The 20,241-nt window shown below is 37.9% G+C and overlaps 2 protein-coding genes across 2 annotated transcripts in view; both read left to right on the forward strand.

Moving 5' to 3' along the window:
- The window catches only part of LOC139152237 (neurogenic locus notch homolog protein 1-like), a 191,826-nt gene that overhangs the window by 114,069 nt on the left and 57,516 nt on the right, over positions 1-20,241 (forward strand). The window lies entirely within an intron of this gene.
- On the forward strand, positions 701-20,207 carry LOC139152204 (fibropellin-1-like). The gene is made up of 13 exons (XM_070725346.1): positions 701-877; positions 1,114-1,494; positions 3,890-4,006; positions 8,109-8,225; positions 11,495-11,620; positions 12,531-12,647; positions 13,808-13,933; positions 14,857-14,973; positions 16,146-16,271; positions 17,164-17,280; positions 18,200-18,322; positions 18,833-18,955; positions 20,080-20,207. Exons 3-13 carry the CDS (start codon positions 3,934-3,936, stop codon positions 20,205-20,207), a joined length of 1,293 nt encoding a protein of 430 aa, XP_070581447.1. The 5' UTR covers positions 701-877; positions 1,114-1,494; positions 3,890-3,933.

Below are 20,241 nucleotides of genomic sequence, written 5' to 3' on the forward strand. Positions count from 1 at the left end.
GACCATCCCAAGGCTAATGTTTGCAAAATATGACCCTCACCTATAGAAGGTTGCAAGAACTCATGCACCCCGATTCCTCAGTCCTATCCCCTTATAATATCTGAAAGCTCCCTATCCCCACAAATTTTATGTTTAAAAATTTAACTCGCAAATATGTCGACGAATCACTAAATATACAAATAGTCTATATACGCAAATTCAAATAACGTCAACTCATTACAAGAGTATCGGAAATGAATTTTTTCTTGGATACTATCACGTTCCGGAAATTAACGATTGTAAGCATAAACCCTTCTGCAAGACACACAAATAAAACATTATCCTTCTCGCCACTGCCATACAGGGTCTGTATCAAAATTAATCCAAACTCACTGGGGCCGGGTACGTCTGAAATGTCATTGTCCTGCACTAGGACATGGAAGAACAATGCTGCAAAAGCCCATTAGAGCTACACCATTTTATGCTGTTGTAATTCACTTTGTTTTAGCTGTCCAAATCAGTTACTTGATAGCCTTATGTATGTACCCAATTAACTAAAACAATTTTACGTATTTATTGCTTGTAACAGTAGTGTTTCACCTTAGGGTACATTGTCCCTACTACTGTACACATTAATAATAGCTCTCTACTCAGACATTTTATGATATGGTTAATTTGGTCGATGATTTTGTCCTTTTTCCTACCAATTTTCATTACCATAGAACGTGCGCCGACAATGTCTGCAGCTTTGCAGGTGATACACGAGAGTGTTATGATCGATCGTCTAACTTGGATCCCAATCGTTATGTATGTAAATGCAATGACGATAGCGATGTGTACAGCACTAGGAAGAAAACTGCTTACTCTGGACCCCATTGCGCTAGGGTCGATATTAACAGTAAGTATTACCAAAACAATTAGTCGATGGTGTATGAGTAAGATAAAGCAACACTATATATAGACCATGGAGTGAGCACAAAGAATAAGGAACATTTGATAACCGCAGTAGAAACTAATTTTATGATTTAAGATTTATAACTACATCCATCCAATGCATAATTCTCGTCATTCTATAGATTTGCTAAGTCTCTTTCAAAAGGAAATTGTATTTACAAATATAATACTTCTTTGCAGGTACTAATCAAATCCAGCAATGCTATGGTGACGATTGTGCAAGTGGCTATTTTCAATCTCCACATTTCCCGGATGAGCACCCACACAACGAGGCCGCGTTGTATTTGTTATACATCCCGGAAGCAGACAAAATCAAGTTCAAATTCGACCAAACATTCCATATTGAAAGGGAAAAAGATGAACTTTACATTGGACCAGGTCTTACCTTGCCACCTCGAACCCGTGTGAATGGAACAACCGTAGACGGAGGGAACTATTACTTGCTTGACGGGTACACTGCTCCAAATGTAATAACTTTGAATGGCGATTCGGCGTTCCTTTTTTGGTTAACAGATAAGACAATAATTTCTCGCGGCTGGAAATTGTCTTGGTCTATTGAAGGTAAGCGAATATTTTTGTTTTTGTATGGACTTGCAAATAATTTGCACTTCTTCTCGTTCGCTTTTGAATTAACTCTATCTCGCCTTGTTTATGAACTTCGTACAGAGCATTTTGGAAGCGAAATGGTTTGTCACAAACGAAGGACATAGAAAATGACTTTGAACTTTAAAGCATTCAGTGGTTTACAGGGTTAACAGTTTTGAAATTTCAATAAGAACATGGAATTAAGCAAAAGAAAGCTAATCTGTAACCCTTGATCGATCAATCAATGGCTTTCTCGCGATGGCATCAAATTGTGCAACTTCTGTATTTATATATCTTGTTGTATCATTTCGCATTTGACCCTTGAAAAGCGAGCGATGTATGAATAATGGCACTTGTGTCAACAATTCGAGCGAACTGTACACATGTTTACCGAGCTATTCTGGTAGAACCTGTGAGATCTGTAAATACTTTTGACCAAATTCAATATGTCAAGACCAACCAATCAACGAGGAGAAGAAGTAACAGGAAACGTAACATCACTCGGTTCAAACCCCCCCCCCCCCCCAGCCTTTCACTAAAAAACGTGAAAATTAATATCGGCAAGAGATTTCTTCAACTTGTTGATAAACATTTTCCAAAGGGGTTCAAACTTCAGAAGATTTTGATAGAAACACGGTTAAAATGAGTAACAACTGCATTAAGAATATGGCTATAAGCATATCTAGTCGGAAGCCATATGACTCGCGTATAGCTTGTCCAGCTGTTTGTAATTGCCGGGACAAGTCTTCATGCCTTTTAACATAAGCAAGCGACTTAATCTTTGTATTTCAGAAACGCTACACATCAATGCTGCCAGACAAATCTACGCTGTTACACAAGCGCTCTGAGTTTGTTTACAAAATTACAAAGTCATCATATCTATTATAAGTTTCATGCATCTTGCAATCATCGGACAGATTGAAGTGAAAGGATTCTTAGCCCCTAACTCTCGTTCATAATTTTGGATGTACCATTCTTTATCACATGCAAAAAGCCAAATTTGTCGTCTGCGAACAAAAAATAAGGGATTTACTCTGACGACAACCCGCGTTTATGTCATCAATTTTTGTGCGTCGGACCTTTTTTTGCATCGATATTCGGTGTGCTCGTCAATGTAAACAAACAACATGGCGGGCGGTATTTCTCCCACAATCAAATTGTGTCTGACGTGAACATATCGTAGAAATTAGTCATGGTTATTAGAGTCTGACAAAATACATCCATTTGGCAAATGTTGAACCCATGTGTTTTAGTTTTGTCGGCAATATGGGGGGGGGGGGGTGTCCGTATTCGTACAGACCCCGCCGACGCCTGAACTTTCGACACACTGTACTTTCATGCGGTAGTCATACGGTTTCCAGTGCAACAAGGGAGTCAAGTGCTGTGTCCAGGCCTCCAAGGTCATGTAATAAAATCAATATTTTCATAGTCTACGACAATTAGAATCCAAACAATGAAAAGAAAAGAGTGTACTACCTGTATATTCCTAAGATATTACGTGAATAATTTGCGAAACAACGAACTAGCCAATCGAAGATGGTCGCGTTATACCGCGGTTTCGTAAGCATTGCAACCAGGGTCAGGCGCGACGTTACACAGTGTTTGAGATTCAGTCGATGTTTGTATCTCAAAAATAGCGAAATAGCGTAACCCTGTGTGAGGTAAATTTCTAAGCCTATGCTATCTTTGACATAGTGTGTGACTTTGCGGAAGGTACGTGTAGACCGAGAGGTCGTCTGGTATTTGCTCCATACACGAACGTGAATGCCGTGTTCGTCGCTAACGCGACGGACGACTATAAGTGATTGACAACTTGCCCACGGCGTATTTATATGATTCCTAAAGTAGTTTAAAAGTTTAAACGCGGAATCGTTACGGAAAACTTCTTGTACTTAGCAAAATAAACCCGAATTATTCGCTTGTGCATGTGATAATTATATTATTCCCCAATATTTTTCTTCGTTCAGCTCGGAAAATACTCGTGGTGTAATCTCCCTGTCACCACTCGTCTTCAACTCGTGGTTACACGGTCATTACGTCACTATTTTCCTTCGCTGGACTAAAAGTATTAGGCAATAATATCTCAATATACTCGATGTAATATATATATATATATATATTTCGATGTAATCTTTATATATATATATATATATAATATATATATATATATATATATATATATATATATATAATAATTCAGTCATTTATTAATACTGAACCAAATGTAGACATTTATTCATTAAAATAGCATTTTATACATACTCCTAAAATAGTGTGCGGAGGCCAGTGGGATCATCATGGCAAGAAGAACTGTAATGAAGATGGATCTCCAGTATTAAAGTTATTCACATTGTTGGTTTATCCTTTTCAGGTCCATGCCAACCAAATCCGTGTCTGTTTGGAGGAACTTGTTCCATGTCACGGGATTTCCGTAGAGCAGCTTTATGTAGTTGTTCAGAGTGCTATAGTGGTGTCAGATGCGAAATACGTGAGTTTTACATGTTTGTCTGTAGCTCAAGTGAGGCAATAATGCACATTTGTTCTGGCCAGTTAATTTGCTTCAAAAGATATATACTGAACATTTAATCTTCCTGTGTTGTATTAAAATATTGTAGTTGAATGCCTTGAGAAGAAGTGGTTTGTTCAAGCACATAATCTTGTAATTTTAATGCTTCTTTAATCGATCGTCGATCTCTGCTTGACGGAAACATGAAACAAAGTTTGATTTGACGACATTCAAGTGATGCACAGGCTGGAGTGAAGCAAATCTTTAATAGCATGATAGAAACTCCCGTATTTATGTCTTAGGATTTGAAAGTTCACATCTATTAGAGAAAGCTGTTTGTTCTTTGTGCAAGGTGCTGGTTATGAAATACGTTGTAATGATCTGATGACAATTTCAAAGATTTCCTATATTAGTGGCGACTGTAAACATGCGTTCTGGTTCTCGTTTTCTGTATAAAGAAAAAATTCACAGTTTATAATTTCAGCGAGAGGATGGTAATTTTTAAGTGCATTTCCTAACATTCTCTACTGTGTGTATTACATGTAACCTGTAAGCTATTTCTGTTGATGTGTGTCAATTTAGAATCCACTGCAGTTTACAATCCGTGACCAAACGCGGCCAATCTGTTTACCGCAACGAAATTTTAATAAAGAAATTTGAAAATAGATTTTTTGTTGATTTTTCTTGTACGCTAAAATCTATTGAATATTGAAATATACTCATATTTCTATTTCCTAATTCTAATATAAGCGTATGATTTCGAAAAAAGCATAATGGTATTCCGGCTAGCAGATTGCGGCCAACGCGAAGCCTTGTTCACTCACCAGCCCGACGTAAATTGAAAATAGGAAATGCAGGCTATTTCCTATTTCCAATTTGGTGCAGACATGCGCAGTGGCATGCTGCGTCGCTCACGCAGACGTCAGAGACGGTGCGGCGTCGCACGGTAATTGTTACACTGTAACACAGCCCAGGCCCTCGGAGGGACTGTGACTGTAAATTACATTCATCGAATCATCAGCCCGGAAGTGGATTCGTGTTTGGTGCCAGATTTGCTCTTCACCTGATTGTGGTTCTCTAGCGGACATTTGGATACCTACGCGTATTCTCAAAATCATCAGTGGAAAAGCGGGAGTTTTTTGTTCATCATGTAGGACCGTGAAAACACGTACTTTTTGCAAAGGTTTATCGATGAAAGGATTAGAATAACACTTTGAAATCTGGTAAACAAATTAGAATGTTCTTACACGTACAACCATTTCAGCGCTAAGGTGAAAATGTTACTATTTTAATAAGGGCATCATCATGAACACTTTTTTTCCGTAAGGTGTCTTGTTGCCCTAGACTGTAATAGTGGTGGTCAGCTGTCAGACAACAACAAAGATTACACTGATGTGTCAGGACAATGTTATTGGTCATTGACATGGTTGTAACTGTATCTGCAATTATTTCACTGACTCTTAATTAATGAGGTACTTTTCCTGGTTCATATTTCTCCTATATTTCGCACTATTATAAGGGCATCTTTTTTCTTCACAACCCTAGATCCAAGTAAGGAGTGTTTTGAAATTTTGCGTAACAAGCATAGCTACCCAGCTTTTCCTGTGAGCGCCAAGACATCCAACGCGTATGCCAAAATGGTCTGCTATGTACGAGTCAATAAATCTTTCAAACCAAACAAATGCCTGGGAGAGATGTTTTCTTCTTGGTCGGGTTCTTGATACAGTTTGTCAAAGCGCCCACCTGTTGTCAGGGCCTGGTTGGGACGGGGCAAACAAAACTTATACTATCGACAGCCCATTATGCCTTTCCTTTTCTATTATTGTTGTCTCTCGCACATACGGGTCTGGGTGGGGCCCGGGACTGGGGCCGCAAGCGTAGCGCCGAAGGCGCGAGGCAGGAATGCACCCGGTGGTGTCACTGTAGGGGAAAATGGGTAAGCTTATCCATGCGTGGTCTAAAATCACGGAGAGGGGAGTCACTGTTTTTTATTCCCTATCACTTGTGCGTGAAATAGAGAAAAAAGGGGTACGAAATGGCGCAAACGACTATCGACGGTCTCAGACTTAAGGAAACGTTGTTTCGTTTCAAGAATGTCCGATTTTGGGGTCCATTTTTTATTGTGTAGCGTAATTATTACTTTTCGTGCATGCAATGCCTGTACGAAATTTAGTTTGGCGGTCCATTGAGGGGAAAAGATCACGTGCCCTAGACGGTCATTCAATTAGAATAGGGGATCTGCCTTCTCTCGTTTCGATCTAATTACGCCATCACATACCACAAGGTCAGTGTATCTTGACGTCAAAATCTGTTCAATTCGCGGGATACATTTTTGTTACAATGTAATCATTATTTAATTACGTCGGACTCCCTCTGCTGTCTGGGTTGGCGCCACTAAATGTCATTGCGCATGTCTGCACCAAATTGAAAATAGGAAATAGCCTGCATTTCCTATTTTCAATTTACGCCAGCCTGATAATAAACTGGACAGGGCGATCGGCCGCTTTCTGCCACGCAGTAGCACCATAATGCTTATTTCGAAATGGTAAATTGATATTGAAAAAAGAAAAAAGAAATAGGGTATGTTTCAATATACGACAGATTTAGCCTAGCATGAAAATCAACAAAAAATCTATTTTCGAATTCCTTTATTGAAATTTCGTTCAGGTAAACAGATTGGCCGCGTTTTGATCCACCGCATTGTTTACGTACACCTTCGAAGAAAAATTAAGTCAAATGTTCAAAATGCAAAAATACATTCTCATTCATTTTTCCCTTTGTGTTCTTGGCAAGTGATTTATCCCTGCAAGAGCCCTATAAGACGAAATAATAAGCATGCAACTACACAGAGTCTTACATTTTATGCGTACATATCCAGTTATTGATTCAAAGGAGCTTAGAATTTCAAATTCAAATTCAGAGAGCATTTTTCCAACGCTTTCTTTCAAAAGTCGTCTCCCTTCAGACTAAATGTCTAATAGCTTTCAACAACGTGTATATGTCCTTTTCACCACATACTGCAAAACCCCTGTACCAGCTTTTCATGTCAGAATGGACCAACCTGCGAGCAGAGACAAGGCTCCTGCACCCTGTATAACTATTCTGTCCATCGGGTTGCTACACTGCAAAAAATTGTGAATCACATAAGTTATTTAAGAGCAACCGTTTGCATAAAGTGCCCAAAATAATTACATACAGTAGATGTATGTATAATCTAAATATTGATCAAAGCCCATAAAAATCTTGGAAGCTGTTTTGTTTTAATTTTTGTTTTCATGTAAATCCTAACGTATGGAAATGAAAAAAGACAATTGAACTGAAACTCGGGCAAAGATTGTGAATGAAATGTCTCTAATCTCATTACGTTCTCTACAGCAAGGATGTTCTTGCCCTGTCATTATGATATTAACCTCTGGACTGACCATTTTACCGTCCAGCAAAAATATTATGGATTGAATTTTTTTTGCGATTCCCCAACTCTCTGCACCATGCTTCATCTCGACCGAAAAAGTGGTGGAAGTAATATTTGATTAGTCATATTAGAAATTGCTTAATCTAGTTTGCTAAAAGTTGACTTCTTTGTTGAGTGTTTATTTTTGCACTGAATCAAGTATGGTAGGAGTAAAAATAATTTCTCACCTCACTTCACACTTTTAAAAAATCCTGAATCAGTGTTTGCCTAAACCGTGCAAGCACAATGGACTATGTCAGCCTCAGATCGGATCGTGTACATTGTTCAGTTGTGTCTGTCAGGGATGTTAGACGGGTTCTATTTTGTGAATTGTCATATATTTCCCTTCATTTCCTTTATTCGTTATTTTTCAGTAGTAATACACAGTGTTCATTTTAAAGTGAGTTTGTCTCGCTTGTGTGTGTCAGACCACAAATCTGAGATAATTAATTAGATGTGGAAGTGTGAGAAACGAAGACATATTAAGTGAAAAAATATATATACAGTCGTTACCTTATAACTTTCCGTATTTTGCCGAGGCTAATACAGAGTGACTGAAGTAAAGCTTCGTGATCATCTTCGGTGTACTGAGAGACTGGCTATTCATCAAAGTTTATTCACTTTGAATTTCAGTGATGGATCCTTGCAGACCAAGTCCATGTTTCAATGGTGGGACTTGCATTCCCCTGGGTTGTGAAGATTACCTTTGTACTTGCCCGTCATGTTTTACCGGAAATATATGTGAAAATGGTAAGTTCAATAAATTATTTTCCTATTTACCATATACTATATCCGATATCTGATACACAAAATAACTTTCTATCAAGCCATTACCACGAGCTTCCCTGTGTCAGAGTGTATATGCACAATGTAAAGTCAATCGCCAAAGTTGAACCAAAACGAAATTGATCAGCGCCTCTCTATACAATTCCTAAGTTTCGAAACAAAGGTCCAAAATTTACACCGATATCACCTTCATTTTACCAGGAATAACTCTCTAGCGAGTATACTACGTACTGAACAGAGTGCGACGATAATGCACATTTATTTTAGCCAGTAAATTTGCTTCCAAACATATACTTAACATTGAATCTTCCTGTGTTGTATTAAATTATTTGAGAAGAAGACGTTTGCTCAAACACACCATCTTGTAATTTTAATGCTTCTTTTTATTGATTGTCGATCTCTGCTTGCGGGAAACATGAAATAAAGTTAATTTGAAGGCCTTCAAATGATACACAGGCTGGAGAGAAGCAAATCTAAGCAAATCTTTATTGCATGATAGAACACACCCATATTTATAATCCGTGACAAAACGCGGCCAATCTGTTTACCGGAACGAAATTTCAATAAAGGAATTCGAAAATAGATTTTTTGTTGATTTTCATGCTAGGCTAAAATCTGTCGTATATTGAAACATACCCTATTTCTTTTTTCTATTTTCAATATCAATTTACCATTTCGAAATAAGCATTATGGTGCTACTGCGTGGCAGAAAGCGGCCAATCGCCCTGTCCAGTTTATTATCAGGCTGGCGTAAATTGAAAATAGGAAATGCAGGCTATTTCCTATTTTCAATTTGGTGCAGACATGCGCAATGACATTTAGTGGCGCCAACCCAGACAGCAGAGGGAGTCCGACGTAATTAAATAATGAGTACATTGTAACAAAAATGTATCCCGCGAACTGAACAGATTTTGACTCCAAGATACACTGACCCTTGTGGTATGTGATGGCGTAATTAGATCGAAACGAGAGAAGGCAGATCCCCTATTCTAACTTGAATGACCGTCTAGGGCATGTGATCTTTTTCCCTCAATGGACCGCCAAACTAAATTTCGTACAGGCATTGCATGCACGAAAAGTAATAATTACGCTACACAATAATAAATGGACCCCAAAATCGGACATTCTGAAGCGAAACAACGTTTCCTTAAGTCTGAGGCCGTCGATAGTCGTTTGCGCCATTTCGTACCCCTTTTTTCTCTATTTCACGGACAAGTGATAGGGAATAAAAAACAGTGACTCCCCTCCCCGTGATTTTAGACCACGCATGGATAAGCTTACCCATTCTCCCGACAGTGACACCACCGGGGGCATTCCTGACTCGCGCCTTCGGCGCTACGCTTGCGGCCCCAGTCCCGGGCCCCACCCAGACCCCGTATGTGCGAGAGACAACAATAATAGAAAAGGAAAGGCATAATGGGCTGTCGATAGTATAAGTTTTGTTTGCCCCGTCCCAACCAGGCCCTGACAACAGGTGGGCGCTTTGACAAACTGTATCAAGAACCCGACCAAGAAGAAAACATCTCTCCCAGGCATTTGTTTGGTTTGAAAGATTTATTGACTCGTGCATAGCAGACCATTTTGGCATACGCGTTGGATGTCTTGGCGCTCACAGGAAAAAGCTGGGTAGCTATGCTTGTTACGCAAATTTCAAAACACTCCTTACTTGGATCTGGGGTTGTGAAGAAAAAAGATGCCCTTATAATAGTGCGAAATATAGGAGAAATATGAACCAGAAAAAGTACCTCATTAATTAAGAGTCAGTGAAATAATTGCAGATACAGTTACAACCATGTCAATGACCAATAACATTGTCTTGACACATCAGTGTAATCTTTGTTGTTGTCTGACAGCTGACCACCACTATTACAGTCTGGGGCAACAAGACACCTTACGGAAAAAAGTGTTCATGATGATGCCCTTATTAAATAGTAACATTTTCACCTTAGCGCTGAAATGGTTGTACGTGTAAGAACATTCTAATTTGTTTACCAGATTTCAAAGTGTTATTCTAATCCTTTCATCGATAAACCTTTGCAAAAAGTACGTGTTTTCACGGGCCTAGATGATGAACAAAAAACTCCCGCTTTTCCACTGATGATTTTGAGAATACGCGTGGGTATCCAAATGTCCGCTAGAGAACCACAATCAGGTGAAGAGCAAATCTGGCACCAAACACGAATCCACTTCGGGCTGATGATTCGATGAATGTAATTTACAGTCACAGTCCCTCCGAGGGGCTGTGTTACAGTGTAACAATTACCGTGCGACGCCGCACCGTCTCTGACGTCTGCGTGAGCGATGCAGCATGCCACTGCGCATGTCTGCACCAAATTGGAAATAGGAAATAGCCTGCATTTCCTATTTTCAATTTACGTCAGGCTGGTGAGTGAACAAGGCTTCGCGTTGGCCGCAATCTGCTAGCCGGAATTACCATTATGCTTATTTCGAAATCATACGCTTATATTAGAAATAGGAAATAGAAATATGAGTATATTTCAATATTCAATAGATTTTAGCGTACAAGAAAAATCAACAAAAAATCTATTTTCAAATTTCTTTATTAAAATTTCGTTGCGGTAAACAGATTGGCCGCGTTTTGTCACGGATTATTTATGTCTTAACATTTAAAAGTTCAGCCATCAAATCTATAGAGAAAGCTGTTTGTTTTTTGTGCAAGGTGCTGGTTATGCACTGAAGTTGTAACGATCTGATGAAAATTTCAAAGATTTCCTATATAAGTGGTGACTGTAAACATGTGTTCTGTTTCTGGTTCTTTATGTAAAGCAAAACAATTCAAAGTTATAATTTCAACGAGAGGATGGTAATTTTTCAATGCAATTCCTAACATTCTCTACTATGCGTATTACATGTCACCTGTAAGGTATTTCTGTTTGAGTGTATAAATTTAGAATCCACTGCAGGTTACGTACAACTTCAATAAAAATGAAGTATATTGTTTAAAATGCAAAAATACATTCTCATTCATTGTCCTCTTTGTGCTCTTGGTAAGTGAGGTATCCCTGTCAGATCCGCACAAGAGGAAATAGTAAGCATGCAACTACACGGAGTGTTACAATTAATTCGTACTCATCTAGTTATTGCTTCAAAGTAGCCTAGAATTTGTATATTCAGAGAGCATTTTTCTGACATTTTCCTTCAAAAGTTGTCTTCCTTCAGACTACTGGTCTAATAGCATTCAACGATATGTATTTGTCCTTTTAACCACATAGTGCAAAACCCCTGTACCAGTTTTCCATGTCGGAATGGAGCAACTTGTCAGCAGAGACCAGGTTCCTGCACCCTGTATAACTGTTTTTGTCCACCAGGTTGCTACACTGGTACAAATTGTGAAACACGTAAGTTATTCAGGAGCAACGGTTTGCAGAACGTGCCAAAATATGTACACAGAGTAGATATATGTCGCATCTAAATATGGATTAAGCCCATTAAAAGCTTGAAAGCTGATTTATAGTTCGTTGTCATGTAAAGTCCAGCATATGGAAATGGAAAAAGACAATTTAACTGAAACTCGGGCAAAGATTTCGAATGAAATGTCTCTAATCTCATTACGTACTCCAAAGCAAGGATATTCTAGGCCTGCCATTATGATATTAAGAGTACTCTGCACTGACCACTTTATCGTCAAGCAAAAAAACATTATGGATGGGAATAAACTTTTACGATTCCCTTACTTTTTGCACCACGCTTCATCTCGACTGGAGAAGTGGTGAAAGTTTCATTTGATTAGTCATATTACAAATTGCTTAATCTAGATTGTTAACAGTTGACATCTTTGTTAAGTCTTTTATTTTTGCACTGAGTCAAACATTGTTCTCTCCTCACTTCACACTTTGAAATACTCCTAAATCAGTGTCAGTCTCATCCATGCCAGAACAGTGGGCTATGTCAGACTCAGATCGGATCGTGTACATCCTACAGTTGTGTCTGTCAGGGATGTTACACTGGTACTTTTTTTGTAAATCGTTATATATTCCCCTCCATTTCTTTTATTCGTTATTGTTCAGTACTAATACACAGTGTTAATTTTAAAGTGAGATTTTCTCACGCGCGTCACTGATCTAGATGAGAGGTCGAAGTGTTACAAAGGATGACATATTTAATGAAAAGGTTATATACAGTCGTGATCTTATAACTTTCCATTTTTTGCGGAGGCCAATACGAAGTGACTGTATTAAAGCTTTTTTGTCATGTTCTGTGTACTGAGAGACTGGCCATTCACCAAATTTTATTCACTTTAAATTTCAGTGATGGATCCTTGCAGACAAAGTCCATGCCTCAACGGCGGGACTTGCATTCCCTTGGGTTGTGAAAATTACTTTTGTACTTGCCCGTCATGTTTTACCGGAAACATATGTGAAAATGGTAAGTTCAACGATTTTTTCCCTATTTACCATATACTATATCCGATATCTCATACACAAAATAACTTTCTACCAAGCCATTATCACGAGCTTCCCTATGTTGGAGTGTATATGCACAATATAAAGTTAATCGCAGAAGTTGAACAAAAACGAAATTGTTAGCGCTTCCCTAAACAATTCCTGAGTTTTGAAACAAAGATCCCTCATTTACACCTATGCACCCTCATTTTACCAGGAATAACTCTCTAGCGAGTATACTACGTATTGTACAGAGTGGAGCGATAATGCACATTTCTTTTAGCCAGTAAATTTGCTTCCAAACATATACTTAACATTAAATCTTCCCGTGTTGTATTAAAATATTGAAGGTGAACGCTTTGAGGACAAATGGTTTGCTCAAGCACACCTCCTTGTAACTTTAATTCTCCTTTTTATCGATCGTCGATCTCCGCTTGAGGGAAACATGAAATAAAGTTGACTTGAAGACCTTTAAGTGATGCACAGGCTGGCGTGAAGCAAATCTTTATTGGCATTATAGAAACTCCAATATTTATGTCTTAGAATTTGAAAGTTCAATTATCACATCTATACAGAAAGCTGTTTGTTCTTTGTGCAAGGTGCTTGTTATGCAATGAAGTTGTAATATACTGCTGACAATTTCAAAGATTTCCTATATTAGTGGTGACTGTAAACATGTGTTCTGTTTCTGGTTCTCTATGTAGAGCAAAATAATTCACAGTTTATAATGTCAACGAGAGGATGGTAATTTTTCAATGCAATTCCTAACATTCTCTACTATGCGTATTACATGTAACCTGTAAGGTATTTCTGTTTGAGTGTAAAATTTAGAATCAACTGCAGGTTACATATACCTTCGATGAAATGAAATATATTGTTTAAAATGCAAAATTACATTGTCATTAATTTTCCTCTTTGTGCTCTTGACAAGTGATGTATCCCTGTCAGATCCCCACAAGATGAAATAATAAGCATGCAACTACACAGAGTCTTACACATCCAGTAATTGCTTCAAAGTAGCCTAGAATTAGTATATTCCAATTCAGAGAGCATTTTTTGACATTTCCCTTCAAAAGTGGTCTTACTTTAGACTACTTGTCTGATAGCTTTCAATAATATGAGTTTGTCCTTTTAACCATACAGTGCAAAACCCCTGTATCAGCTTTCCATGTCAGAATGGAGCAACCTGCCAGCGGAGACAAGGTTCTTGCACCCTGTATGACTGTTTCTGTCCATCAAGTTGCTACACTGGAACATATTGTGAAACACGTAAGTTATTCAGGAGCAACGGTTTGCAGAACGTGCCAAAATATGTACACAGAGTAGATATATGTCGCATCTAAATATGGATTAAGCCCATTAAAAGCTTGAAAGCTGTTTTATAATTCGTATTTATGTAAAGCCTAATATATGGAAATGAAAAAAGACAATTTAACTGAAACTCGGGCAAAGATTGTGAATGGAATTTCTCTAATCTCATTACGTACTCTAAAGCAAGGATATTCTAGGCCTGTCATTATGATATTAACATTACTCTGCACAGACCACTTTACCGTCCAGCAAAACAATATTATGGATTGAAAAAAATATTTACGATTCCCATACTTTCTTTACCATGATTCATCTCGACTGGAAAAGAGGTGAAAGTTGCATTTTATTAGTCATATTAGAAATTGCTTCATCTAGTTTGCTAACGGTTGACATCTTTTGTGCACTGAATCAAGCAAGGTAGGAGTAAAACATTCTCTTCTCACTTCACACTTTTAAATAGTCCTCAATCAGTGTCAGCCTAATCCGTGCCAGAACAACGGACTCTGTCAGCCTCAGATCGGATTGTGTACATTGCTCAGTTGTGTCTGTCAGGGATGTTACGAGGGTATCTTTTTTTGACTCGTCATATATGCTTCTTCATTTCTTTTATTCGTTATTTTTGGTAGTAATACATAGTGCTCATTTTAAAGTGAGATTTTCTCACGGGTGTTTGTCAGACCAGAAATCTGAGATGATAAATGAAATATCGAAGTGTTAAAAAAGGAAGACACATTTAGTGAAAAAGTTACATACAGTCGTGACCTTATAACTTTCAATTTTTGCGTAGACTAATACGAAGTGACTGTATTAAAGCTTTTTTGTCATGTTCTGTGTACTGAGAGACTGGCCATTCACCAAATTTTATTCACTTTAAATTTCAGTGATGGATCCTTGCAGGCCGAGTCCATGCCTCAACGGCGGGACTTGCATTTCCCTGGGTTGTGAAAATTACTTTTGTACTTGCCCGTCATGTTTTACCGGAAATATATGTGAAAACAGTAAGTTCAATGAATTATTTCCTATTTACCATATACTATATCCTATATCTGACATATACAAAATAACTTTCTATCAAGCCATTATAGAGAACTTCCGTGGTTGAAGTGTATATGCACAATGTAAAGTCAATCGCCGAACTGGAACCAAAACGAAATTGATCAGCGCCTCCCTAAACAATTCCTAAGTTTCGAAACAAAGGTCCCAAATTTACACCGATATCACCCTCATTTTACCAGGAATAACTCTCTAGCGAGTATACTACGTATTGAACAGAGTGCGGCGATAATGCACATTTGTTTTAGCCAGTAAATTTGCTCTCGAACATATACTTAACATTGAATCTTCCTGTGTTGTATTTAATTATTGTAGTTGAATGCTATGAGAAGAAATGGTTTGCTCAAGCACACCATCTTGTAACTTTAATGCTTCTTTTTATCGACCGTCGATTCTGCTTGAGGGAAACATGATACAAAGTTTACTCAAAGACCTTCAAGTGATGCACAGGCTGGAGAGAAGCAACTCTTTATTGGCATGATAGACACTCCCATATTTATGTTTTGGGATTGGAAAGTTGACCTATCACATCTGTAAAGAAAACTGTTTGTTGTTTGTGCAAGGTGCTGGCTATGCGATGAAGTTGTAATGATTTGCTGACAATTTCAAAGATTTCCTATATAAGTGGTGACTGTTAAATATGTGTTCTGTTCCTGGTTCTCGATGTAAAGAAACACAATTCACAGATTATAATTTCAAGGAGAGGATGGTAATTTCTCAGTGCACTTCCTAACATTCTCTAGTATGCGTATTACATGTAATTCTGTAAGCTATTTCTGTTGAGGTGTATTAATTTAGAATCTACTGCAAGTTAAGTACACCTTCAATAAAAATGTAGTATATTGATTAAAATGCAAAACTACATTCTCATTCATTTTTCTCTTTATGCTCTTGGCAAGTAATGTATCCCTCCCAGATCCCCACCAAAGGAAATAATAAGCATGCAACTTTACAGAGTCTTACATTTAATGCGTACTCATCCAGTCCTTGCTTTTAAGTAGCCTTGAATTTATATATTCAAATTCAGAGAGCATTTTTCTGACATTTTCATCAAATTTAGTCTTCCTTCAAACTACTTTTTAATAGCTACCAACAATATGTCTATGTCCTTTTATAGTCCAAAACCCCTGTACCAGCTTTCCATGTCAGAATGGAGCAACTTGTCAGCAGAGACCAGGTTCCTGCACCCTGTATAACTGTGTCTGTCCACCAGGTTGCTACAGTGGAATAAATTGTGAAACACGTAAGTTATTTAGGAGCAACCGTTTGCAGAACATAACAAAACATGTTCGTAGAGTAGTTGTATGTCTTATCTAAATATGGATTCAGCCATTAAATGCTTGAAAGCTGTTTTATAGTTCGTTTATGTAAAGCCCAACGTATGTAAATGAAAAAAGACAATTAAACTGTAACTCGGGCAAAGATTGTGAATGCAATGTGTCTAATAAGACAATTAAACTGTAACTCGGGCAAAGATTGTGAATGCAATGTCTCTCATCTTATTAGGTACTCTAAAGCAAGGATATTATAGGCTTGACATTTTGATATTAATATTATTCTGCACTGACCACTTACCGTCAAGTAAAAAGATATTATGTATTGAACATTTTTTACGATTCCCCTACTTTCTGCCCCATGCTTCATCTCAACTGGAAAAGAGGTGAAAGTAGCATTTGATTAGTCATATTAGAAATTGCATAATCTAGTTTGCTAAAAGTTTACATCTTACAAGTTTACAACAATGGACTATGTCAGCCACAGATCGGATCGTGTACATCTTTCAGTTGTGTCTGTCAGGGATGATACACGGGTAATTTTTTGTGAATCGTCATATATTCCCCTTCATTTCTTTTATTAGCTATTTTCAGTTGTAATACACAGTGTTCATTTTAAAGTGAGATTTTCTTACGGTTGTCTATCACAACAGATATCTGAGATGATTAATGAGGGATCGAAGTGTGACAAAGGAAGAAACATTTAGTGAAAAAATTATACACAGTCGTGAATTTTTAATATTCCAAATTTTGCGTAGGCTTATACGAAGTAACTGTATTAAAAATTTGTAGTCATGTTCGGTGTACTGAGAGACTGGCTATTCACCAAAGTTTATTCACTTTGAATTTTGAACTTCACAGTGATGGATCCTTGCAGACCAAGCCCATGCCTCAACGGTGGGACATGTATTTCCCTGGGTTGTGAAGATTACCTTTGTACTTGCCCGTCATGTTTTACGGGACACATATGTGAAATCAGTAAGTTCAGTGAATCATTTTGCTTATACCATATGTTATATCCTATACCTGATGTACAGAAAGTAACTTTCTATTAGGCCATTATCACGAGCTTCCCTGTGTCAGAGTGTATATGCACGATGTAAGGTCAATCGCCGATGTGGAACCATAACGAAATTGATCAGTGCTTCCCTAAACAATTCCTAAGTTTCGAAACAAAGATCCCTCATTTACACTGATATCACCCTCATTTTACCAGGAATAACTTCTATATATCTACATACAAAATCAGGTATTTTTGTTGTGTTGTTAACCAATATTCCATTCGCTATGTCACTAATTATCGGGATCGCTCAATCAGAACCTTCCGCGGCTATGGACCCTTTCCGAAATCGAATGCTTACATGAAATTTCATTATATTTACGCTTGTGTAGACGGCATCGAGATGCCGTAGAAGTCCCGACAGTTAGGTCGAACAGTTAATACTGTGTCTAAATCTTATAGCTTATCCGTCGTAATTATGCATTATCCCTTCCTAGGTACTCCTCAAGTTTATTTAGTCATCGGCGACTGTGTGATTGTGCTTCGAGAGGAAACATCGCTATACTACTAAAAATCGCCGTTTTGGCCTTATTTCAACCGTGGACACTGATTTCAATAAGTGAAAATGCCGTTTGGGCTGAAAAGTTGATAGCAACATCTTGTTTTGGTGTTTTATCTATCGAGTAAATTGTTTATGGCAATTCATAAGGAGAATCCGAACCAATTTCGCCCTTTTCTCGGTTCGGCGTTTTGTCACTTTGCAGCAAGCTCAAAAGTGTTTAACTCGAGAACGCGAGAACGGAAGTCCACCAGATTTTCACAAATGTTTGCCGAATAGGTTGTCTCTAAAACTATACCTCAATTTTATTGAATTACTATTTTCTGTGATATATTTAGGAGTTGATCTATGCCAAACTCAGAACTTCTGTCAGAACGGTGGAACTTGTTCCATGGACGTCACATGTTCTACTACTGTTTGCCAGTGTCCGACATGCTATTACGGCAATTTTTGTAACTTATGTAAGTCAGTATATTATGAAGGCAGACTTTGACATATAAACAATTGCTTTCTCCCTGTCTTGCTTACTTGTCAATAGCTGTAGATGTTTGCTGAAGTAATCAATGTCAGAATGGGTGTACTTGTAGAAACTTCTGTAACTCTTTCATCCGTGAGTGCCTCTAGTGTTATGCAGAACAGTAGGGTACATGCGAGAGTGACCTTCTAGGATACAGGTGCCAGTCCAACAGTCCATACAGTCCTTCTGTACTTTTCATGTGTACTGTAGATTTCAAAAGCAATCGGCATTCGTATTAATGTCCCATTTTCAGATTCTCTTGATATATTAACCCCCCCCCCCCCAAGAATATCATGAAGCATTTTGGCCAAAGAACCTTTCTGTACACATTGTTGGACAACCATGTTGTCATCAACAAGTATCATTTGCCTTGTTTTATAATTTCATAATAATATAGTAGTGAACGCTGTTCAACAAAAATGTTGTTTGTATTTGGTGTATTTTATCTTTGCAGTCACCAACCCGTGTACATTTGACAGCTGTCAGAACGGTGGCACTTGTTTTCAATTATCTGGCTCGTGTACAGATTTCACCTGTACTTGTCTGCAATGCTTCAGTGGACCAAGATGTAATATACGTAAGTTCTGTATCTGTTTTTTTTTCTCAGTATTAATTCATTTTTTCTTAATCCCCAGGGAAAATGCAGCGTGACCTCTAAACTTGTTTAAATTGGAAGAACTGTGAACTATTGCAATTCTCTTGAACCCGGGAAAACAAAAAGAGAAAGATAAAATTCAAGGACTTATGATCAAACAATATCACTATCGGATCCAAGTGTATATAATATGAGCTTCCTTACTCTAAGTAATTAATTGTAGAGTTAGGATGTTTTCCTAGAGAGTATGAAATCTATTACCGTCCACTAAAATATCACCTTCACTGGTTTGCCAACAGCTAGTAATGAAATTACCAGTGAGAAATGTATCATATTCATCAATTGTTGCAGCTCAAGATCTATGTCAGAATAATCCATTTGAAAAAGGAGGCCAGTGCTCACCAGTACCGGGATAAAGCACTCTAATCACTGTGTACATGACATTCATGCTATACCCATGCTATACCCAATAAACGGCCTGCGTGCAAATGGTGTACCCATAAAACTTTAATGTACAATACAATGAACTATTCTTCAATGTCCTATGTTCTTGCTGTTATGTTAGACTGGCGCAAGTCTGGTTTCACTCAATTTACGCCGTACCTGCATTAATAATTAAGTACAAATGAAACATATAATTTTGAGTGTAAGTAGTTTTCCCGATCAAAACTTTTGCACTTAGAGTACAAAAACTGAGTGATGTAGCTTTAAATTGTATGTACTTGACTGAACCCTAATGGCTCGCCATAGCTTTTCTCTGTTAGCATATTGTTTCTGAACGAACCCTAGAGATCCATTGACGTTCGTGGTAGACATCAACAGGATGGTAGCCACATTTTGTTGATCAAACATAAGTTAATGGGATAGTTGATTCTTGAAGCAACAAGGACAGTTTTCACACAGGAAGGAAGAAAATGTTTGTAACAAAGTTTCAGACTCGGCGAAAAACACTTTTCTTTAATTCTTAAAGTGAACCTTTTACTTTTCACAGAAAGCAGGCATTCATACAAAACAACGGTGTAAACACAAACACAGGGTACTCTACCAATTATACCCTATAGTCATTATCACTAAAATATCTTCATATTTGTTTCCTGCATCCGTAGTGCTGGACCCATGTGACCCTAACCAGTGTTTCAATGGTGCCACTTGCATAGCGACAAGTTGCACTACCTACATATGTACATGTCCTCTATGTTACCGTGGAGAAAACTGCCTCGAATGTAAGTGCTAGCCAAGCCTTTTCCATCGTCCAGGTGCATTTTATC

This window comes from Ptychodera flava, chromosome 15 (genome assembly GCF_041260155.1).
Source record: "Ptychodera flava strain L36383 chromosome 15, AS_Pfla_20210202, whole genome shotgun sequence".
NCBI lineage: Eukaryota > Metazoa > Hemichordata > Enteropneusta > Ptychoderidae > Ptychodera > Ptychodera flava.

Bases quoted from the DNA above. Each gene is read 5' to 3' on its own strand.
- LOC139152204 (XM_070725346.1), top strand. From the start codon at position 3,934: ATGTCACGGGATTTCCGTAGAGCAGCTTTATGTAGTTGTTCAGAGTGC. The intron at 4,007-8,108 runs GTGAGTTTTACA...TTTGAATTTCAG, and splicing joins TGGTGTCAGATGCGAAATAC to TGATGGATCCTTGCAGACCA. The intron at 17,281-18,199 runs GTAAGTTCAGTG...TGATATATTTAG, and splicing joins GGGACACATATGTGAAATCA to GAGTTGATCTATGCCAAACT.